This window comes from Mustela lutreola, chromosome 6 (assembly GCF_030435805.1).
Source record: "Mustela lutreola isolate mMusLut2 chromosome 6, mMusLut2.pri, whole genome shotgun sequence".
NCBI lineage: Eukaryota > Metazoa > Chordata > Mammalia > Carnivora > Mustelidae > Mustela > Mustela lutreola.
In genome coordinates this window covers 90,826,804-90,848,905 of record NC_081295.1, presented here as the reverse complement: position 1 = coordinate 90,848,905, position 22,102 = coordinate 90,826,804, and the positions used below count along the sequence as shown (strand labels likewise).

General features: G+C 51.0%; 4 protein-coding genes across 7 annotated transcripts in view; 3 read left to right on the top strand and 1 right to left on the bottom strand.

Annotated features, from left to right (window-relative positions):
* The window catches only part of XPO5 (exportin 5), a 46,491-nt gene extending 36,458 nt beyond the window's left edge, over window positions 1–10,033 (top strand). For 2 of the 3 annotated variants that reach the window (XM_059178065.1, XM_059178064.1), the window contains 12 exons: window positions 268–368; window positions 2,145–2,241; window positions 3,047–3,183; window positions 4,053–4,150; window positions 4,702–4,748; window positions 5,121–5,218; window positions 5,848–5,910; window positions 6,691–6,773; window positions 7,224–7,331; window positions 7,465–7,602; window positions 7,790–7,954; window positions 8,314–10,033. In XM_059178065.1, coding sequence (XP_059034048.1) covers window positions 268–368; window positions 2,145–2,241; window positions 3,047–3,183; window positions 4,053–4,150; window positions 4,702–4,748; window positions 5,121–5,218; window positions 5,848–5,910; window positions 6,691–6,773; window positions 7,224–7,331; window positions 7,465–7,602; window positions 7,790–7,954; window positions 8,314–8,451 — 1,273 coding nt within the window. In that variant the 3' untranslated portion in view covers window positions 8,452–10,033. Of the gene's footprint in view, window positions 1–267; window positions 369–2,144; window positions 2,242–3,046; window positions 3,198–4,052; window positions 4,151–4,701; window positions 4,749–5,120; window positions 5,219–5,847; window positions 5,911–6,690; window positions 6,774–7,223; window positions 7,332–7,464; window positions 7,603–7,789; window positions 7,955–8,313 lie in introns of all 3 variants that reach the window. The other variant, XM_059178063.1, reaches the window with a different exon arrangement.
* Window positions 10,034–10,670: 637 nt separating this feature from the next.
* On the bottom strand, window positions 10,671–15,044 carry POLR1C (RNA polymerase I and III subunit C). Of its 2 annotated transcripts, XM_059178085.1 has the most exons (9): window positions 14,887–15,044; window positions 14,706–14,777; window positions 12,721–12,828; window positions 12,349–12,481; window positions 11,957–12,076; window positions 11,715–11,867; window positions 11,378–11,527; window positions 11,147–11,263; window positions 10,671–11,024 (listed from the first exon to the last, which is right to left on the bottom strand). In XM_059178085.1, the coding sequence occupies exons 1-9, from the start codon at window positions 14,953–14,955 to the stop codon at window positions 10,906–10,908; spliced, it is 1,041 nt and encodes a 346-aa protein (XP_059034068.1). In that variant the 5' UTR covers window positions 14,956–15,044; the 3' UTR covers window positions 10,671–10,905. The 2 variants fall into 2 exon arrangements, with proteins under 2 accessions (XP_059034068.1, XP_059034069.1); XM_059178086.1 differs by lacking the exon at window positions 11,715–11,867.
* Window positions 15,045–15,131: 87 nt separating this feature from the next.
* Window positions 15,132–19,392, top strand: YIPF3 (Yip1 domain family member 3). The gene is made up of 9 exons (XM_059178087.1): window positions 15,132–15,343; window positions 15,966–16,163; window positions 16,365–16,471; window positions 17,875–17,920; window positions 18,061–18,153; window positions 18,311–18,442; window positions 18,639–18,752; window positions 18,955–19,078; window positions 19,168–19,392. Exons 1-9 carry the CDS (start codon window positions 15,263–15,265, stop codon window positions 19,314–19,316), a joined length of 1,044 nt encoding a protein of 347 aa, XP_059034070.1. The 5' UTR covers window positions 15,132–15,262; the 3' UTR covers window positions 19,317–19,392.
* A 1,400-nt stretch (window positions 19,393–20,792) lies between these two features.
* LRRC73 (leucine rich repeat containing 73) overlaps window positions 20,793–22,102 on the top strand; it is a 4,221-nt gene continuing 2,911 nt past the window's right edge. The window contains exon 1 of the mRNA XM_059178090.1: window positions 20,793–21,965. Within this exon, the coding sequence (XP_059034073.1) occupies window positions 21,694–21,965 (272 nt within the window). The 5' untranslated portion in view covers window positions 20,793–21,693. The remainder of the gene's footprint in view (window positions 21,966–22,102) is intronic.

Here is a 22,102-nt window from a genome sequence, read left to right as displayed (position 1 = left end):
CCCTCTCTTTAAAATAAGTCTTTTAAAAAAAGAATTTACCTTTCTGGCTTTAGATAGTGATAGCATCCAGCTGTCTCAGGATTTGCTTCTCGTCTTGATTGCTTTTAGGTGTTGAATACTATACAGCCAAATAGTCTATTCCTGGTGCCAGGGAAACATTTAAATTCTATGTGGATGTGTAGTATCACTGAGTTACAGGATGAAATCCTTTCTTTCCTTCTGCAGGCCAACTAGGAAAAGTTCACATAGTGTCCTTGTTTCTTGCAGAACTCACAATACTTTATATGCACCAGAAATGCTGGCCAAGATGGCAGAGCCTTTCACAAAGGCTCTGGATATGCTTGAAGCGGAGAAGTCTGCGATTTTAGGTAAGAAATCGGTCCATTTTTTCTTTTCTTGAAGTTTACCTTACCTCTGATGGACCCTCCAGCAGCTTTGGCATGCCTGTGTCACCATCCCCTCCTCTTTGCCTGGCACTACCTCAACTGCCTATTTCTCTGTGGAGTTCCTACAGGGTCTCCAAGAACAAGTGCATTGACATCATTATCTTTGGTCTGTAGAGGCAGTTGCTCTCCTCTGTCACCCCCTCTGCACTGTTAACCCTTCCAGGTAGAGGTGTGTGTCAGAGCCTTTAGCTTATAAATAAACCAGGGTTCTTTGACCTGAAGGCTGTTGGCAGACTTTTCCTGCTTTCACATATGAAAAAAAAGTGATAAATCAGTTAAGCTTTTAGATAAATGAATCTTAAAAGCAGTTAAACTAAAATAGCTTTAATTAGCTGTTATATATGTTATTAAAAATTTTAAAGGAATAGATTCTAAACCATGTCTCCCAGTTGTTACCTTGATTCAAGTGTTGCTATAACTCATTTTTCACCTTAGTAAGTAACTGCAATCGTGTGATGTGTGCTGGGAAGGGAAGCGGCCATGTGTTTATTGGGAAACCTCACCCATGTTGGAGAATAGTTGGAGGACTGCCTCCTAGTGGAGACTTGAAGGATAAGTAGGAAGGAGCTTCTCAGGTTGGACAAGAGATGTTGAGCCTTCTGGGCAAACTGAATGGCAGGTATAAGATGCTGCAGCATGCAGGAAAGAGCCTGGTGTATCCAGGAAGTAGAGAGTGGTGACTCAGTGCAGCTGGAACACACAGAGCGAGGCAGTGGTTAGAAGTTCGAGCCAGGGACGTCCAGAGTTGCCTAACCCTTGTCTCTTAAGCTTTGTGCTGGCTCACCATCACAGCCCCCACAGGGTCTCTCCGTTCCCAGCAGTAACCTGGGCCTGGGCCTGGCTGTCAGTAAGCAGGCCAGTGAGCATTCCTCGGCTGTGACATTCATGAAAAGAAGGGTGTTAATTGGCCTTTCTGGAGCTCGTGTCTGTGTGTCTCAGCCTACATGGTCCTGGGCCTTTTTCTTTGGCATCACTGCACTAAAGGTCCTCATTACAGAAAGTAATATCAAGAAATGTAATTTCTATAAAATATAGGATATCAAGAATGTAATTTCTATAAAAAATAGGTATTGCTTCCCCACCCATTCCCACTCCCCCAACCTGCCATTCAGTTATTCAAATAAAGCCAGGAATTCCTCCTATAGAAATAGATGGTCGCCCAAAACATACTAGAATGGACAAACAGTTCCCTCTGTCAGCTTCCAGCCGTGCGCAAGACTTGAAATTAAAAACTGCCTCTGATGAGAAATTTGGCTCTTTTGGATCTTTGAGATCTCGCTCATACTATAATGAGTTTCATTATGATTTGCCTTACATGTTGGGCTTTTGCCTGAAGTGTTGCTTGAAAGGTTCCACAACTTAAAAAGCAGGGCAGGTGGGTATCCCCAGTGCTTTATGAAGAGATCATTTTGAGCTGTCATCCTGTGTTTTGGTACAAGTCCCAGGCTAAAGTTGGAGTGCCCAGGTCTAGTCTGAAGTCAGGATCACTGAAAAAGTTTCCCCCTTCCCTTGCCAAAAACAACATTGCAGTCACCTCGAAGGAAGCTCATAACCCCTCCATTTGGTAGAAGACATGGCGAGCTGCTTTGTGTTTACGGCAGTTGTCACCCCCACACCACATCTGCCTGTGGTAGGGTGTCGGCAGGTTAAGATCCTTGGCAGCAGAAGAGCATGTTCATGACCCATCTTTCCCTGTAGGCTTACCTCAACCTCTCTTGGAACTGAATGACTCTCCTGTCTACAAAACGGTCTTGGAAAGGATGCAGCGTTTCTTCTCCACCCTCTATGAAAACTGGTAAGGAACCAGTGCTACTTCTCTCTATTCTCTTTTTATTTATTTCTTTTTTTAAAAAAAGATTTTATTTATTCATTTGACAGAGACACAGTAAGAGAGGGAACACAGCTGCTTTAGCTGTGTAATGTAGCAATGCGATGGATAGGACTTCTGATGTAGATTCTAGGGTTCAGATAAGATGAAGTAAAAATATGACAGGAAACCAGTGATTCTAATGTCACACTGAAATGAATTGGCTGACTTTCTTGCATTTGCTTTTTTATAATTGTCATGTATGTCTCGGCCCTAGCCATAACTTGACATTTTATGCCTAACTTGTCTGCTTCCGGAGCATAAAAGGCTGAGACCACAGTGTCAGATACTATGAGCAGGGCTGCATTTTCTCAGAGCCCTCACCACTCAAGCTACTTTGAATGGGACTCTGGAGGTCTCTAGCCAGACTTTTTCTTTGCATCCTGGTTGTAGGATGCAGAGGTAACTGGCCATCCCGTAGCACACCACACCCCAGACATTGTCCTCACTCACCCAGTGCTCCGCTCAGCCAGGCTAACCAAAAGAGACTCTTCGTTTTAACTCCATGTTCCTTACGAAGTAATGAAGGTTACTGTTGATCTTGGCTGCCAACATCTGTCTTTAAAAAGATGGCTAAATTGGTTATCAGGTTTCCTTAAAGGCAGGTGAGGGGTGCATTACTGATTGAGCTGAAGTTACCTCACAAATGAGATAGGCTAGAAATTCCTGGCGTGTTCGGGGCTTGGCAGTGACCAAGGTGGGGTTTGTCACTGGCTGTGATGTTCCCTTGCAGTTTCCACATCCTTGGGAAGGCGGGTCCTTCCATGCAGCAGGACTTTTACACTGTGGAGCACCTGGCTACTCAGCTCCTCAGCTCGGCCTTTGTCAACTTGAACAATATTCCTGACTACCGTCTCAGACCCATGCTTCATATCCTTTCCAAAGTCCCTAGATAAACCCAAGAGGCCGGGAGATTGAAGACAGGAGCCGCTCTCAGGCACTGGAGGAGGCAGAGCTGAGCAGTATGGAATAGATGGAATCATTTATCCGAGTGTGTGATAATCACATTCAGTGGAAGAGAAGATTGGCGTGAATGGCAGGAAAACAGGAAGGCAGACTGGGGGGGGGGGCCTTCAAAGTGTTCTTCCTCGGGGTTAATCTTGACAACTCACTCTTTGGAAATAGGAAAGACAAAGGGTTTTTGTTTGTTTTTTTTTAATCTCTTCTATATCCTGTCAGGTGCTTCCTCTCATACTTCATTCCCATTTGGACTCTCTCTCTCTCTCTTTTTTTTTTTTTTTTTTTTTTTTAATGTTTTCGAGAGTATCTTTCTTCCCTGGAGTTAAAGGAGAACTTTAGGTAAAAGAGAGTGTTCCTCTTCTTTTGGGCAAATAAATGCCTGTAAAGTGCAGTCTAGATCCATTCCTCAGTAGCCAGGGCTTTTTGGAAAAGAGTTTGAAGATTTTTGCCCCCCGCCCTTTTTAAAAAGATTTTATTTATAGGAGAGCAGGAGAGAGGAGATAAACTGGAGAGGAGGGGCAGAGTGAGAGGGAGAAGCAGACTCCCTGCTGAAATGCAGGGGTCCTGGGATCATGACCTACCTGAAGGCAGACGTTGAACCAGCTGAGCCACCCGGGTGCCCCAGATTTTTGCCTATTAACACAGAATATCCTAGGCATCTTGTAGGTCTTTTGAGGGTTAACTCTGCCGGTGGGGGTATCCTGCTGCCTGACAGGAGAGGGGTGCCTTAGAGAGGGGCATGTGTTCATGTGCTAAAACTTCTTAACCTGCCGTGCCATGGGTCTTTGTGAAGCCTCTGGTGCTCTTCTGTCCCCCAGAGCACTATGAAGCCCTGGTGTCTCCAATCCTTGGACCTCTTTTCACCTACCTCCACATGGTAAGAGATTGGTCAGAAGGGGGAGCAAAGAGGACCCTTGGGTGGGTTGGCCTGTCCTATGAGTTTTGCAAGTCAGGAGTTCCTGAAAGGGTCCCCTGCTCTTGGCTTTGCTTGCTACAGTGGATTGCGCCCCCTTGTTTTCCCCCTGAATTAGACTGATTCAGTTGCCTACGAAGACCTGCACACTCTAGTTCTGCTCCTGACCTCCTGTTAACTGAGGAGAGGCGATCAGGGGAGTCCCTCCTCTGGGTCTGTTTCCCCAGCTGTGGGATTAAGCAGGAGGACCAGCTGGGTAGAGAACAATGTTCAGAAAGACCTGGGAATTCTACAGTATCGCTGATTCTTTCCAAGCATGGGATACCCTGTTCTTGTCATGGGTGCAGGAGAGGTTCTAGAGACCACGTCTGGTAGTTTAATCTTCTGGGGTTCCCAAGGCTGTCATTGAGATCTCGAATCACTTTCAGTTCATTCTCCTCATGAAGTGGACCATAGATATTATCTGTTCCAACTTTTTCCTCACTCTCAGCATTATTTCCCTTTTGTTTTCCCAGAGGCTTTCCCAGAAATGGCAAGTCATCAACCAGAGGAGCCTACTGTGGTAAGAAGCATCTCTTTTCTTGGTGGGAGCACTGTTCTTCAGGGCTAGAAAGCTGCAGGTTATGGTCGTCCTCAGCCTACATGATAGATGGCTTGTCTGTGACCGTTAGGCATACTCTGTCTTAGGAGGGTGCTGAGACATCCTTACCCACTTTGGATTTTGATCCAGTACCTTTAGCCAACTGGATAGAGTCAAGTAATAATGCCCGCCTCACTGGATCGTTGCTGTCCCGTTGCCAGCATTGGTATGGAGCGGAGACCGAAGGAAGCCAGGAGAAGGAAGCGAGCACAGATGGTCTGGTTAGGGGCACTGTTTTTCTTGTCCTTCCCTCTTTTGTACTCCTGTGGAACTTGGCCCTCTGCTTTTCTGCAGTGGGGAAGATGACACCGCGGATGACAACCCAGAGTCTCAAGAGATGTTAGAGGAACAACTGGTGAGGATGTTAACCCGAGAAGTCATGGACCTAATCAGTAAGTGGCATGTGGGATGTAGGGGTAGTAGAGAAAATTTTTTCTGGGGAAAAGAACTGGTTGCTCATCTAATCCCATTAAGGCATGTTTACAGCATTACTGACAGATGGTTAAGAAATAATGAACTAGATAGAAACCAGGTAGTCCTTAAATCAACTGAAGGACATCCTATGAATTATAAACTGTATTGTATTTGTAAGACTAGAATATGTGGGAATGGTCTAAAATAATAGAAATTTGGATTAATGGCAGGAGTAACTTCCTGGTTTTGTCAAAATGGGAAAATTTTTATAACTTGGACATGAGGTGGCTAATTTTTTTTTTTCTTTTTTGGTTATTTCATTTGTTTGAGATTCATAGTAGACCAAGGATATATCAGTAGACATTCTCTCCTGGTCGCCTACTCAGAAAATTCTGTCATTTTCCTCTAGTTGATTGAAGTTAAAGGGGCACCAGAGCAGTCCAGTCAAACACCACCTCTGTTTCTGCTGGTGAAGGTGGTTTTGTGCCTGGACAGTGCCCCACTTTCCCCCAATTTCATCTGCCCGGAAGACCATTTGGGATTTATTGTCCAGAGGTGCCTCTTGTCTGGTGGCAGAAAGCCCAGTAACCCCACTTTCTTGCTTTAGCGGTGTGCTGTGTTTCAAAGAAAACTGCTGACCATGGTACTGCTCCCCCTACAGATGGAGATGGTAAGTAAGCCTGCTGTGTGGTCCTCCAGAGGTCTGCCCTTAGACTCCAGAATATTGTCCCTTCTGTAGCCAGGTCAGTTCGTGTAGAAATGGTTTCTCCAGTAGTCTGCGCTGGTGGGGGGATGTCCATCTGGTTCTCTCCACTGGCCCTCTTGCTGTATTCCTCCAACATACTCCCACTGGAGAGCCTTTGCACTTGCTGTTTGCTCTACTAGAATAGCTTTTCTCCCAGCTGTATCCATGGCCTCTCATTCACATGTCACCTCTGAAAGGTCTTCCATGACCAACCTAGAAAAACTAGCCACCCCAGCCAGCCACCCTGTGTCCTTCCTTTGCTCTGTTTTTCTTCATAGCACTCAACACTGTGTTAAGTATTAACATTGTTTTATTTCATGTATTCCCTGTTTCCCTTGTTAGGATGTAAACTCCCATCAGGGAAGGGACTTCGTCCTATTCCTGTTAACATCCCCAGGAACTAAGTCTGTGCCTGCTACAGTGGGGTCTTCAAATACTTCAACCACAAAAGATCCTCAGTGTTTGCAGCTTTTTAAGTAACTGTTGAGAGAATCTCCTGTTTCCCACTATTTTTCACACTGCAGCCAGATGCACCTCCAGACCTGCGATGGGTAGGGGCTTCTGCACCCTCTCAGGCAGCTGGGGGGCTGTCCCAGGACTGCTCATTGACCAGGCAGCCCGGGGTACTCAGCTCTCCCTTACTTGGCGGTCTGCTTTTCTCTGTTCTGAAAGGATGGAGCTTAACATTCTGCTCCCTGCTTACAGATGAAGAGATGATGGCCACAGAGGTTGCCCCCTCCACCATGACGGAGCTTACAGACCTGGGCAAATGTCTAATGAAGCATGAGGTGGGTGGAGGGGACAGGGGAGGGTTTTCTGCTTTCCAGGTATGGCGCCAGCTTCCACTTTTCTCAACCTATGATGCCATCAAAGAATTCTTTGGGTAATGCCGCTTTATATGAGTTAAGTTCCTGGTTCCTAAAGCTCCAGAAAACAGTGGGAGAGGTCAAGGTGTCTTCTGTGCCGGCATGGACAAAGGCTTTCACACACAAGCATACGGGCACGTTGTGGTGTTCGAGCCTAGGCCTGAGCTAGGTCTCCTTACACATGCGTTTTCTCTGTATGGGCTGTTTTGTTTTGTTTTTGACTGCCTGATACACAGAGGAAATAAGCTCGTCTCCAGTAGCTGCTTTTGTCATGTTTCTGTTTACCTATGAAAACTCCAGCTCCTCGTGTAGAGGCCTACTCAGAAAATTGTATTCATTTTCTCATTGGAATCCTTCATCCTTTCCCACTAGGATGTTTGTACGGCGCTCTTAATTACAGCCTTCAATTCCCTTGCCTGGAAGGATACTCTGTCCTGCCAGAGGACCACCACCCAGCTCTGCTGGCCTCTGCTCAAACAAGTATGATTATTTACCCCTTCTCCTTAGCCCTTATGAGAGGCTGGGGTCATGAGGATTGAATCGGTTAGAAGAAGTGGGTTGCTGGGGCTCTCCAAGGGTACCCCTTTGGCCCTGAGCACAGCTGTGTCCCCAGGTGCTGTCAGGGACACTGCTCGCAGATGCCGTCACGTGGCTTTTCACCAGCGTGCTGAAGGGCTTACAGACGCACGGGCAGCACGATGGCTGCATGGCTTCCCTGGTGCACCTGGCCTTCCAGATCTATGAGGCGCTGGTGAGTCATACAGTACGAAGGTGCACTGCAGCTTCAGCCCTCAGGGCCTGCTCCCAGGTGGTTCGGCCGTCATAAAAGCAGGCAGCTGCCAGCTTGCTGGTCCTGCCCCTGGGCTTGGTGGGGGATGGGAAAGGGGCCAGGGCCCAGCCATTGCCATTGCATGGTTTTCTATATCCACACTCTGCAGCGCCCCCGGTACCTGGAAATAAGGGCTGTGATGGAGCAGATCCCTGACATACAGAAGGATTCTCTGGACCAGTTTGACTGCAAGCTGTTGAACCCCTCTCTGCAGAAAGTGGCTGACAAGCGCCGGAAGGACCAATTCAAACGCCTCATTGCTGGCTGCATCGGGGTAAGTTACATGCCTCCCCTGGTGCTCCCTGCTGGCTCGACCCACACTTGCGGTCTTCTTAGATGATGGGTCTGTGCAGACCAGAGACCAGCTGGTCACGATTTTTCTTAAATTTTTTAAATAGATTTTATTTACTTGTCAGAGCACAAGCAGAGGGAAGTGGCAGGGAGAGGGAGAAGAAGGCTCTGTGTTGAGTAGGGAGCATGATGTGTGGGACTGGATCCCAGGATCCTGGGATCATGACCTGAGCCAAAGACAGATGCTTAACCGACTAAGCCACCTAGGCATCCCAGTCATGATCTTGAAAACAACCCACTCCTCAGGGCCCAGCATCAATTCTTTTCATTTGTTTTCCACAGAAACCTTTGGGAGAGCAGTTCCGAAAAGAAGTTCACATTAAGAATCTTCCCTCACTTTTCAAAAAAACAAAGCCAATGCTGGAGACAGAGGTGCTGGACAACGAGGAGGGTGGCCTGGCCACCATCTTTGAACCCTGAATCAAACTTTTGGGCATTCTTCCTTGGCCTTTATTGTCATCTCTTCTTCCCCTTCGTAGCTAATCTCTAGGCCCCTCTCCACTGCCACCTCACCTTACACCACTGTCAGCCTGGAGAGAGATCCAGGTCTGGAGCTGGAGAGAGGGGGCCCAGTGCAAGGCAGAAGTAATGATACCTCAGGTATCAAGAAAGGGAGTTTGTGCTCATGCCATTCCGTCTAGATTTCCCAGCTATCTCCCATTCTACTTGGAGTTTCAACTTTTCCAAGAAAGAAAAGCTTGAGCAGACTGGCCCTACTCCCCAAGCCCTCCCGCCCCCATGTAGCCATACACCTGCGTAGAGCGGTAACTCGGGGTGCTAACCCCCAACACTGCAACTAGCCAGGCTTGCAAAGGGGCTTGGTCTTAATGCTTGCGCCGGAGAGTTCCTCCTGGGCTGTTGCAAGTTCCACTGGGCCCCTTTACCGCTGGGTTGGCAGAGGACCTTCCCTGTCTCCCAGGGGCATGTCTGGGTCAGGTGCTGAGTGCCGAACTGAATGTGAGCAGTTCCTGCTCTTTGTTTTAAGCAAAAATCTGGTCACCTGATGGGATCCCCAGTACAGGCTGTCACCAAGCTCTGGACACAGTGTCGAGAGCAGTACCATCAGGGACCAGGGCTGGGCCAGGATCCGGAGTGCTTTCTGACCTTCCCTTAGAGCTCACACATACTCCATGCATAGTCCCTTAGCGTGGTTTCCCCAGCCCCAGGGTCCACTCAGGCATAAGAGCCACAGTACCCTGTCTAGTGTCATGTGATGCCACTGGCATCAGAGGATAATGCAGACCAGCTAGACTCTGTCTGTGACCAGCAGCTAGCAAAGCCACTGGTCTCGTCTCAGACTAGTTGGGTCCAGGTGCCTTCAAAAATCTCATGGTCTTTCAGGTCCCTGGTCACTTCTCTTGTGGACCATTTCCAAAAGAAAAGAACATATGCCTTCCTTATCACAACCTGTATCGTGAGGCTCTGCTCTGTTCTAAAGGTCACTGGATCGCCCTGTAAGCAGCAGGGACATGAATGCAGGACCGTAGCCTTGAGTCACGGCTGGCCATAGCCAACCTTAATCCATAAAGAAACCACATAGAATGTTTGCATTCTGGAGGAGGCCTCTCATCCATGCAGCCCACTGACACAAGGGCTTCGGTAAGGACTGAGCAGAACAGCCTGGGCTCAAGCTACAGCTGTGAGCAGGTGGCACCCAGGCAGGGTTGAAGAGAGGTGAACCTAGGCAAAGAGGACTTGGGGGGGTCCTGTGGAGCTGTTTCTGTGGCAGATGCACCCCATGCCCTCTTCCTGAGTGGTGCTTTGGGCTGCTTCCTGTCACCTCTGAAGTCTGTCTTAGTAGGTTTCCCTCTCAACTTGATGGCTGCCTACTCCTCTCTGGTTGGGGCTATGGAGGGCATAGTTGTATTTATTGTGCTGTAATATTTTTAACATCCTGTGACTTCATGTTAGAAGTTTTCTATTGTTTATAGAACTTTTTTGTAGCAACATTAACTCTAAAGCACATCTGCATGTCAGTAAAGATCTCCGTTTCATACAGAAAGGGCCCCATCTGCCTTTTTCAAACCAGTGACTTCTAGCGTCACTACTCCTGAACATCCTGCTAAGGGAACTGGACAGGAAGAGTGATAACTGATGCACCTCTTCTGTTGAGCTTTCTCAAACAGTATGCCAGTCAGAAAAAGATTTCTATTCCTGACAGACCTACACTAGGCCGGTCTTCCCACTCTCCCAGTGTTCTCTGTGGCTGCTGGGGCGGGACTCTGAAGCACTGCCCAAAGGGAACTGCTGCTGTCCCTTGTGAATTTTTTTTTAACATTTTTAAGTAATTTCTACACCCAACATGGGGCTAAATTTATAATCCTGAGGTCAAGAGTCACCTGCTCTGCCAACTGAGCCAGCCAGGCACCCACCCTTGTGTGACACTTAATAGCAGTGTGACTTGACAGCTGTAGACCTGATGCTTCCTGTGATAATCCAGAAGATGGGTAAAAGTGGCACACAGTATCTTTCTGTGGCTGAGCCCCCAGAAACCACCTCAATTAGGGATTTCTCTTAAGGCTTCAGAGGGATTTGGCCCTGGCCTGCAGTAACACCTGAACCCAGTGTTCCCTAGGGCTAAATAATGCCAAACCTCTTCGGAGTTGAGGGCCCATATTTTGGGGTTAAAACTCAGGTAGTCCTGACAAAAGCAATTTTATTTACATGAAGGCCTTACAAAGGCACAAGGTCACATTCTGTGGCACATTAAACAAAATGTATCAACTGAAAAGGCTAGACTTGTCCCAGAAAACCCAGGACCTCCAGTCACATTGGACTCTGTAGCAGTCCTGTGAGGGCAGGTCAGGACCCCAGATCTTCAGCCTGGCTTGGGAGCAGCCCAGCCTGGCCACACCAAGAAGTCTGGTGGCAGACTCAGTCCATCTGAACTGCGTCCAGTTCATCCAAGAACCGTCGGCACTTCCCCATCAGTACCTTGATGGCTTCACTCACTAGCACCTCCGGTGGCAACACCCCTGTTGACTCAACAGAGACTGGGAAGCAGAGAGAGCCCTGAGCCCAGGTGTGCTGGCACCAGCTCCTGTGCCGCATCACTGCCAGCTTCTAATCTGGACTCTGCCAGGAAACTACACCCCCACCCCGACCCGATACTCACAGATGTAGTGGTCGCGAACCCGAGCAAGTCGGACGAGCTTCTTCAGCTTCTCATTCCGGAACACTTCCCTGCTGAAGGTATCTAGCCGGGGATTGGCAACTCTGGCCACCTTCTTACCTAATGAAAAACTCTGTTCTAAATACACGAGCCCCGAGCTTTTATTTCTGCTACCCTTACAGAAAATATACTTTAGGTCGTGGACCCGAATGCGTGGCATCCCCAGTGGCCTACCTTGGACCTCCTGCACTTCAATGACCCCAGGTGAGAAGCACCGGCTCAGCTCCTCCGCTGCCTCCCCTTCCACAGGCTCAAGCAGGGTGATGTCAGGCAGGAGCCTATAACTGGCTGTCGCCACAGGTGAAAACTTGGCATGATCTTTGCCTGGAGGGTAGACTGAAATCAGAGCCTGTGGGGAAACTTTCTTCATGTTCGATAAGCCCATAACAGAGACCCACTGGCTTTTTGCTGGTCAAGACCGCTCAGCTGAGCACCTTAGTTACACCTCGCCCTACTGTAATCACACTACCCCCCCACCACCACCACCCTGGGCAGCCCGCAGGGTTCTTACCAATGCCCTTGACACAGTGCATGAGTAGGTCAATCTCCTGGCCAGGCCGCAGTTGGGCAATGAGAATATCATCATGCACAGGCCTGATAGTGCCCTCTGGGAAGAGGTCAGCCTGATTCCCCAGGGGCACCCATGTCATGTGCCTGGTGTACACTGAAGAAAGCAGCACATCAGAGAAACCTCAGTCCTTAAAACTAGCACCCAGCAAAGGGGGGCCTTCTTGCTCACCCACCACCACTCACCTTTGTGGTTCACATAGAGTTCGTTGGGATCAGAGGAATCTTTAGCGGCATGGGGATTCCGCGTGCACCTGACCTGAAGACGAAACTGCAGAGTATCTATCTCTGTGCCTTCTTCATCTCCTGAACAAAAGAACAGCTGAACATTTGGGTGCCAGACGCTACACTGTATGCATTAATATGCATTTGTCATTTATTCCTCTGGACAAATTACAGAAGGCCATGGGCAAGTGTTCACATAGATCCCAACAACTCCTATACCAAAACGTTAGTAACTTGCTTACAATCTTAAAGTAACCAATCGAGGATCTGAACAGAGGCAGCAGGACTCTAGAATCAACTGTGCAAGAAAACTGTTCCAATTTTGCCACAATTTCATTTTCTCAAACACTGACCTTGGTTCCGATACTCAAAAAGACGGGGATCGGCATGAATAGGAATGAGCCCCAAGCGATGAGCAAGGATCTCATCCTGGACAATGGATGTGTTGTTGTACACAAGGACCTTTTCCACAGCCATGGTTGGCACCTGACCAAGAAAACAGGATCATTCACCTATAGACTCCCCATTTACTCCTATTTCCTGACCTAGGAGGACCACTTCTAGAAGAAAGCTTGATGAAAAGTTTGAGGAATGAGCAGGAGGAATGCTCAGCAAAAACTGCCAAGAAACTAAAAGAAAGGGGCAACTTGAGAATTCTCCAAATAAGGTGACTGCACAGTTTCCTACCCAACTCCACCCTTGCCACTATACACACTGATAAATACCTCAGCTAATAAAATACGTCGAAAAGCATTGGCAATGGCTGCATCAATTCCCACCATGTCGAACTCCAATGAGTTTTCATCCAGGTGCACCACATCCACACGGAAGTTCTGCAGGGACAGAAAATGCAATAAATGAAGCTTACTCTCTATGGAGTCAATACCCTCCCACTGGATATTGCCCCTAATGTTCTCTCACCCAAGAACTTCCTTTTGGCCAGATGACCCTCATAGATGTTCCTTTCTCCCCCGATCCTTTAGGAGTTTCTTGAAAAGTTTCCCTGTTTTTAATTCTCTATTCATTTAAAATCACCTGCAATATGGCCTCCCACTAGACCATCCAGAGAAACTATTCTACGAGAGAACGGGCCTCCACACCCCTTAATCTAGTTGACACTATTCAATTCTTTTTTTTTTTTTTTTTTTTTTAAAGATTTATTTATTTATTTATTTGACAGAGAGAAATCACAAGTAGATGGAGAGGCAGGCAGAGAGAGAGAGAGAGAGAGGGAAGCAGGCTCCCTGCTGAGCAGAGAGCCCGATGCGGGACTCGATCCCAGGGCCCTGAGATCATGACCCGAGCCGAAGGCAGCGGCCCAACCCACTGAGCCACCCAGGCGCCCCGACACTATTCAATTCTTATCTTACTAGACTCGACTCCTGCATTCAGCATTGATAGAATCCCTCCATTTTCTTTATTTTTTATTTTCTTAAAGATTTTATTTATTTGTCAGAGACAGAGAGAGAGAGTGCGCAAGCAGAGGGAGAAGCAGGTTCTGCCAAGCAAGGAGCCTGATGTGGGACTTGATCCCAGAACGCTGGAATCCTGACCCGAGCCGAAGGCAGTGGCTTAACCAACTGAGCCACCCAGGCATCCCAGAATCCCTCCATTTTCAAACTCTGCCTTGGCTTCTGAGCACCAATCTTCTGGTTTTCTTTCTCCTAAATCCTCCTAAATTCACGATCTTTTACCGACTCTATAAACAACACTATCTTCCAGGTTTTTTTCTCTCTCCAAAGCAACCTCAATCACATTCATGGTTTTAACAATCATGTACTGAAAACTTCCAAATTTATCTCACTTCTGATTGCCTTTCAAACACATGTTCTACTAGCCTGCTAAATTTCTCCACATACAGGAAACAATGTAGTATCATTCCCCTTCCCCAAACCTATTTTTCATCAGTAAATGGTACCACCGTTCATTAAAGCAGTTCCTCAAGCTGGGTCATTTTACATTCCCTCCTCACAGCCAACATCAAAGCAATCACCAAATTTACCTTCTATCTTCCCTTTGCTCTATTTTTCTGATTATAATCTTAGTTCATGCCTTCAACCTCCACTCCTCTATGCAATCCTGTCACAAATCTGACTGCCCTATTTCATCTTTGATTCATTCTCTCCCAGCCGTTGTGGCTGCAAATCAGATCATATCTGCTTCAGAGCTTTTCAAAAGCTCCCTATCACCTACAGTGTCTAATAGGCACTTCGATCTTGCCCACCACTCATGCTAGCACTTTATATTCGAACAATAATAACCTGCTTGGCCACTCCCAGAACACAGCTCGCAAAGCCTTTGTAGTTTAGCTTTCGGTCTTAGATCCCCCTCACCTTTCCCTGTTGTCAGATTTTACTCATCGTTCAGGGCTCAGTTCAGATGTCATCTCCTTCAGGAAGTACATCTTCCATACCGCTGACCCGCTTTCCATTCTAGATTAAGTGTCTCTGTGGGATCACCCCATCCCTTACTGTCCTTATCGTTACCAACCACAATTACCACATTATACTGAAATCATTTATGCGCGCTCTTCAACAAGATTAAACCGCTTGTTCGTCGAACAGAGCACAAACCGTGTACACGGAGCTCCTAACCCGTTGCTCAGTAAACGACTTATGCACCGAGCGAATCCCAAGGGCTGCTTCCAAGACAAAGGCTGCCCAAATCACAAGGTCCGTTCCAAATACCCTCTCCAGCCCCGCCCACCTACCTTCTCGAAGCGGTTTTGGTCCCAGGCATCATCATAGCCCGAATAGTTACCGGGGAAGTCGGTGGTATGAACCTAGAGCAAAAAGAGACGAGTCTGCGACGGGGCAGGTAGGGCAAGCCCGCCCCAACTCATCCCTGTTCCACTCTCTTTTCTCTTCCCAAGCTCAAGGCCATAGGCTTACATTGCGAACCCCGAACTCCCCCAGAACCACGCGGGTCCGCATTTCTTGCACCGCCTGGGCGGCCGCCATCTTCACCCCCTCCACGTGATTAGGGCAGCAAACTGGCGCGTGCGTCCCAGCCGTCCTTCTCCGTCTCCGTGGTAACGCACCGCCTCCCGGATTCTTAAACATCGCGAGATTCTGTCCAGCCTGTGTCCACGTCCCCAGTTCCGGAAGTCAGGTTTGGCCAAACATCCGGGCTTCTTTTTGCGTTCCGGCTGAACCCACCTCTCTTTCTCACCCCTAGACATAGCCCTCCCTCAGGCCCACGTCTCTCCCACTCCTCCTCCGCGCGCGGGACTTACGCGGGCTTCAGCGACGGGAGCCCTCGAGGGACATGGCAACTACGGCGGCGCCGGCCGGCGGCGCCCGAAGCGGGGCTGCCCCGGAATGGGGAGGGTTCGAAGAAAACATCCAGGTAATCGCCCCCAAGGCTCCGCCTGCTAGTAGCCCCAGGGCTGGCAGCCGTCTTGAAGTGTTGTGGGGACTCCCCCTGGGAGCGTGGAGGTCTGCTCCTTTTGCAGCACTTGTTCTCCCCTTTGGATCTTGGTGTACACGAAAGGCAGTGGGACTAGTGCTGACCTGAAAGGTAGACTAGTCCTCCAACCAAAGGGCCTCGTGTCTCTGGACACACCTGCTCTTGCTTTCGAGACAAGTTTGTTGGTCGATCGGGGTCAGGCGTGGCGGGGGAGTGGGCAGTTTTCACTGGCACTGGCGAAAACCATGCTGTGTGCACAGCCTTGTTTGGGGGATGGAAAAGACAAAGGAAATGGGCACTTTTGCAGCCCTCTGAGAATCTGGCAAGAAAGGTAGAAGAAAGACATGTATGCGAGACAGGAATAGGTTTTCCAGGCTAGAAAAGAGAGCCAGACCACCAAGGGTTCTGAGAGCAAGTGAAGGGAAGAGAGCCGCGTGATCTGTGGTGATTCCAAGCCATGCCCCCAGCAGTGGAAGAACAAAGTCCCAAACCCTGGGAGGAACGGAGGAGGACATGCGGATGGAGCAGAAAGGTCCCGCACTCGAAGCCATTGTCTTCACAGGGTGGGGGCTCAGCTGTGATTGACATGGAGAACATGGATGATACCTCAGGCTCCAGCTTCGAGGATATGGGTGAGCTGCATCAACGACTGCGGGAGGAGGAAGTCGACGCTGATGCAGCTGCTGCGGAAGAAGAGGATGGGGAGTTCCTGGGCATGAAGGGCTTTAAGGGACAGCTAAGCCGGCAGGTGGCAGATCAGGTAAGCAAGACTGGATTCCAAGTAGCTGGGAAGGTATATCTAGGCAGGCCTCAAGGGCTGGAGTTGGTGTCGAAGTTCACCCCATGTTGTCTAACGCAGTAGAACTATGTAGAAGACCAACAGAAAATGGGCAACAGGGACTACAGCCCAGAATCTCCCTCACAATACCTACTCGCCCCACTTCCGTCTTCCTTACTTCAGATGTGGCAGGCAGGGAAGAGACAAGCTTCCAGGGCCTTCAGCTTATACGCCAACATCGATATCCTGAGACCCTACTTTGATGTGGAGCCGGCCCAGGTGCGAAGCAGGTGAGAATCCTTCTCTTGACAGAAGCTGCCCTCCTCACACCTAGTTCTTCATCCACCTGCTACAACCAGCTACCAAGACCTGAGGCTCTGCCTTCCTCCTCTCCATCTAGCAGACCGCTCTAGCAACACACAGCACAAATGTCACCTCTTCTGTTCCCCATTCCTGAGCCGCATCCCCAATTTGTCCCTTCCTGGTGATCCTAGAGAACTTTATGCTTTCTTTTAACAGATGACCCCGCAGCAGTGCTGTACTCACTTATTTCTGGGGCTGGCTCCCCGGAAAGTTCCTCAAAAACAAATCTCTGTTTTATTTTTATATTCTCAGCACTGGAACAGTCTCTGAACCAGAATACCACTGCTTAGTTGTTGAAGGACTTTTCGAGAAGTGGATCTAATTTTGGCTTGGTACTTTGCTCGTCATTTAAGAGGTGCTCATCAGACACCCAGTACCACTTAGCAGCTATTTACTGAGCATTTGCTGTGTGCTGGGCACTGTAATGGTTCTGTCTCATGGAAGACAGGGTAAAGATAGTTGGAAGCCTTGCCCTCAGGTGCCATTACAGTTCAGCACTCATGTGCTCAGGGAGGACACCTGACCCAGAGTAGGCTAGAGGGCGGTATGTGGCAGGTTTTCCAGAGGCGGTAAGATCTAGCCAAAATCCAAGGTGTTACAGGAGCTGGTCACTTCAGAGTGGGGAAGAGTGACTTGTAGTTTTATCCTTTCTGTGTGGAATTTTCATACCATTTCTAGGCTGTTTTTGCAGAATATGCTCAGCGGTGTTGTGAGGAATGGTAAGCAGGAAGAGACAGGAGACACACTGGTTCCCTCAAGTAAAATCTTTCCTACAAAACCCTTTCCAGGGCTTCACCATCAAAGCCCTGAATTCTGGGCATTCTCTTCTGAAGTTGGTCTGTTTTATTTTTTATTTTTAAATTTTTATTTATTTATTTGACAGACAGAGATTACAAATAGACAGAGAGAGAGGAAGGGAGCAGGCTCCCTGCTGAGCAGAGAGCCTGATGCGGGGCTTGATCCCAGGACCCTGGGATCATGACCTGAGCAGAAGGCAGAGGCTTTAACCCACTGAGCCACCCAGGCGCCCCTGTTGGTCTGTTTTAAATGGAAGCAGGTCAAATAGATAAATCGTCAAGCTCTCTCCCAAGGCCCTGGTAGGCTTTCTGAGTTTTCCATGTATGTGAGCCTGGTATCAGAAGGTTTTCCTTCCTGGAAGCATTTTTAGGAACAGGGAGTTTATTTCCTCATCCCTTGTCTGTCTTTACTCCCCTCTTCTTCCTTTATCATCCAGCATATTTTCTGGAGTTAAGATGAATAAGATTTCAGGCCCTCCAGAACCTTATAACTTAGTGCCGCCTTGGCTCTCATCTCTCCTCTCTTCTCCCAGGCTTCTGGAGTCCATGATCCCGATCAAGATGGTCAACTTCCCCCAGGTGAATACCCAAGGTAGCATGTCTGGGAGAGCCGGGGGAGAGATGAGGGTAGGGGGTGGGGCCACCCGGCAAAGCCTAGGAAGACCTAAAACAGAAGAGCCATTGTACCCTCCAGCCTGAATGAGTTGGTATATTGACAGAAAATCGCAGGGGAACTCTATGGACCTCTCATGCTGGTCTTCACGCTGGTTGCCATCCTCCTCCATGGGATGAAGACATCTGACACCATTATTGTAAGCAGGACAAAGGACTTTGGGGGGTGGCTGAACTAAGTTGAAAGCTGCCCAAGGAGGTGATGGTGCAGTGAGGTAGAAGCAGCCCCTGAGGGAAGCCCTGGGTGAGGCTGAGACTAGAGGCCTCCCAGGACTAAGCAGAGCCTTCACCCCACAGCGGGAGGGCACCCTGATGGGCACAGCCATTGGCACCTGCTTCGGTTATTGGCTGGGCGTCTCGTCCTTCATTTACTTCCTCGCGTACCTGTGCAACGCCCAGATCACCATGCTCCAGATGCTGGCACTGTTGGTAAGGAGTCCAGCATGGTGGCGGGAGAGGGTAATCTTCAAAAGAGTAGCTAGGCCTTGGTCTGCATCTCTCCCAGGCCCCAGGCACTGGAATGGGATGAGCCAGCCAGCGGACTGTTTCTTTCTCAGGACCTTCGTGAGAGCTCAAAGGCCAGCCCAGCCTGAGTGATTTTCCTCTCCGCCATTCCGTTTCCTAGGGCTATGGCCTCTTTGGGCACTGCATTGTCCTATTCGTCACCTATAACATCCACCTCCATGCCCTCTTCTACCTCTTCTGGTTGCTGGTGGGTGGGCTGTCTACCCTCCGCATGGTAAGCTGGGCAAGAGGTTGCCAGGGGCGGGCTGACCTCCTGGGGAGTTCGGGAAAACAGCTCAGAGCTGGGGCCAAACCCCACAGAGGGTTCCGAATGGGTGGGAAAAGCCCAAAAATGGTTCTAAGCTCTGGGCCGGAATGTCCTCTCCACACTGCTCGCTTTGGAGCCAGGCCCTCTAAGCTGTGTTCTGTGGCCCTAGGTGGCAGTGCTGGTGTCACGAACAGTGGGCCCCACACAGCGGCTGCTCCTCTGTGGCACCCTGGCTGCTCTGCACATGCTCTTCCTGCTCTATCTGCATTTTGCCTACCACAAGGTGGTAGAGGGTGAGTGACAGCAGAGCCAGGGGCAGGGGGGACATCCTCCAAGCTCGGTGCCCAGCCAGCTCTGGCTCACCTTCCATCTTCTCTTTTAGGGATCCTGGACACGCTGGAGGGCCCCAACATCCCGCCCATGCAGAGGGTCCCTAGGGATGTCCCTGCTGCACTCCCTGCTGCTAGGCTTTCCGCCACCATGCTCAATGCCACAGCTAAGGCTGTCGCGGTGACCCTGCAGTCACACTGACCCCACGTGAGACCCTTGGACGACCCCTGTTCCCCCATCTGTGGAGCAGAGGAAGATTAAAGAACAGTACTGATGGCATGTGTCTCTTTGGTGGGGTCTGCAGCTGCCTCAGAGCTGTAGCCACTTCTGCAAACCCCTTAACGCCTGTGGGCCTTCTGAAGGGCACAGGCCTAGAATCCCTGGCTGGGACTGCAGGGCTTTACAACCAGTGCGGAAAGTGGCTCAGCTCCTCTGAGGCCCTCTCTCCGCTTCCTCCTTCCTCCCTCTTTATCTCTGCCACGTTGTCTTGCTAAATATAGACTTGGTAATTAAAATACTGATTGAAGTTTGGAACTGGAGCTACCATTCCAGTGGTCCTCCCTGCCACCTTACTTTCTATACACTTTCCTGTTCTCTTGTCCCTGGTGGTAATGGCACCTGTCCTCTTCTTGCTACCCTCATCCAGGCAGGACGAAGGTGGAAGAGCCCAGACTACACTGAAAGTAGAGACTGAATATGAAACCTGTCCCTGGGGGCGAGGGATACTCACCCCACGGAGCCGCAGGGAGGCCTCAAACACAGGAACCTTAAGTCTGATGGAGGAGAGCACCCAGCTTGAGTGGGCTCAGCCTCACTCACACTGGCACACCAGTGGAACAATGACAATCCAAAAATGCCCAGATTCAGCCCCATGACATTTACAAGGCCGTGATGCACCCGGGCCACTGGGTAGGGATAATTCAGAGCTCACATCTGAAGCCAAACTTGCCGGTGTCCTGGTTATACTGAGGCCAAAGGAACAAAGCTGTCATCTGGAGTTTACTTTGTCCTTCCTCTCCAAGAGGGTTGTTCACTCTTAAAAACCAGCCCCCCCCCCAGCCTAGCACCATCCACCCCACCACCCATTTAATCTCCACTTAAGAGTTAAGTCAGGTGGTTAATGAAATAGGACGTTTGGCCTCCCTTCACTACGCTTATTTTTTTTTTCTTAGTAAATCTGGGTCAGCATCTTTTCCTCCCAGCAAAGGGCCTAAGAAAGACGTGCCTTTCATTTGCCGTGCGTCCTCCGATATGTGAGGACCCCACCCCATCACCAGTGAACAAAGTGCAAACAGCACTACCCGCACCGTGCAGTGTACCCTTCCTGAAAGTTCCAGCTCCCTTAACTCGGTCGCCTACCACAGCAGGTCGCTGGTCCAACACTCCCTTTCATTGCGCTACCCCAGTATCACACGTACTGAGCCCCGAAGCATCTGCCGCCGGCAGCAGGGGAAGGAGCGGCACCAACACCTTGCACCTACTTGGGGTTCTCCTGCCCCAGGAACCCTTCGCGGTCCGGGTGTGCCTGGCAGGCCCGGCCCCATCGGCCTGTGGCCCCTGCGACCTCTGCGGCGGGGCCGCCATCTTGGCGAGGGGCAGGCGGGGACGTCTTCCTGGGCTCGACCTCCCCCAACACCGCTTGCGCGCGCGGCGCGGCCCGGATTACGGGGCTTTGGGGAGGACCTCCAAGCAGGACCGGAGGGCGTGCAAGGGCCGCAGGCGGAGACATCAAGGGTCAGGCCCTGAGGAGGAGGGAACGACGGGAGAAAGGGCAGAAGCAATGCCATCTCCACGTGACGTGCCTCCATTCTGCCCGCCACACCCCCGGCTCATCCCCGGCCTCGACCCACCACCAGCTACTTTCCGTCTGGGTCCACGCCCAGGGAAAGAGCGACCCCACCGCTCGGGAATGCCGGGTGTGTGCAGACCCCGGGCCGCGTGGCCTAGGCCGGGCAGGGGGCGGGGCGAGCGGCGGTGACGCGACCGTTGCCATGGGAACCCGCCGCCCGCTCAGGCGCAGGAGCCGAAGCCCGAGCCGGAGCTGCTGCCTGCAGCCGGCTGCCGGCCCGCCCGCCTCGGGCTCTCCCTGCGGGTAGGTAGGGGAGCCGGGCTGGAGGAGGGGAGGGAGCAGATGCGGCCTCCGAGCCGAGACCGGTCCCGCACGTCCTGAACCGAGGCCCCGCAGCCGCCGCCCGGACCGCCAGGAACGAGGACAAGCGCGAAGCAGCGCCCACCCGGCCCCGGCCCGCGCGCCCCGGCCCGTTCCCAGACACGGACGGCACGGTCCGCCCCGGCCCCAGCGCCGCGCGGTCTCAGCCCGGCAGGCGACCTCGGCGCCTCCGCGACCCCCGCGGGCTTCGGCCACGGCCCCGACGCTCTTCGCCTTCACCCGCACCGCCGCCGCTGCCGCCGCCGCCTCCGCCGCGGCCGCCGCCGCCCGCGCCTCTGCCACCGCCTGTGCCCCCTCTCCGTCCGCGACCCCTGCCCAGGCCCCGACCCCAGCCCCGACCCCAGCCCCGACCCCGCCCTCGGCCCCGCCAACCTCGGCCCCGGCCCCGGAGGCCCAGCCGTGGGTACGATGTTGCCCAGCTCCATCCAGATTTCAGGGGAGCCGCTGTCAGGCGCCGAGGTGCGGGACATCTGCCGCGGCCTGCGCGACAACGCCGTGCGCCTGCTATCACTGCGCGGCTGCCGCCTCTGCGACCGCGACTTCGGCCGCATCTGCCGGGCCCTGGCCGGGGCCACGTCCCTGGCGCAGCTCAACCTTAACCTAGGCGTCGTGTCCAGTCCCAGCCGCATCAAGCAGCTGGCAGAGGCGCTGCGGACCAACCGCTCTATCCAGTCCCTCTTGTGAGTGCGCTCCCTCGCAAGGGGGTCCCGGGCACTGCACCCCTCTTCACACGCCCCCTGCCACCGCCTATTCCTCCACACACTTTCCTGTAGCTGTCTCTGCGCCAGCCTGCTTTCTCATGCTTGTGCACCATCTC

What these genes read in the sequence shown, in the direction of transcription:
- POLR1C (XM_059178085.1), bottom strand. Translation starts at nt 14,955, where the DNA reads ATGGCGGCCGCCCAGGCGGTGCAAGAAATGCGGACCCGCGTGGTTCTG. An exon ending in GACGTATTTTATTAGCTGAG is followed by an intron (nt 12,482 to 12,720) that starts GTATTTATCAGT and finishes TTTCTTGGTCAG; the next exon opens with GTGCCAACCATGGCTGTGGA. An exon ending in TTTTGAGTATCGGAACCAAG is followed by an intron (nt 12,077 to 12,348) that starts GTCAGTGTTTGA and finishes TCTTTTGTTCAG; the next exon opens with GAGATGAAGAAGGCACAGAG.
- YIPF3 (XM_059178087.1), top strand. Translation starts at nt 15,263, where the DNA reads ATGGCAACTACGGCGGCGCCGGCCGGCGGCGCCCGAAGCGGGGCTGCC. An exon ending in GCCGGCAGGTGGCAGATCAG is followed by an intron (nt 16,164 to 16,364) that starts GTAAGCAAGACT and finishes TCCTTACTTCAG; the next exon opens with ATGTGGCAGGCAGGGAAGAG. An exon ending in CCGGCCCAGGTGCGAAGCAG is followed by an intron (nt 16,472 to 17,874) that starts GTGAGAATCCTT and finishes CTCTTCTCCCAG; the next exon opens with GCTTCTGGAGTCCATGATCC.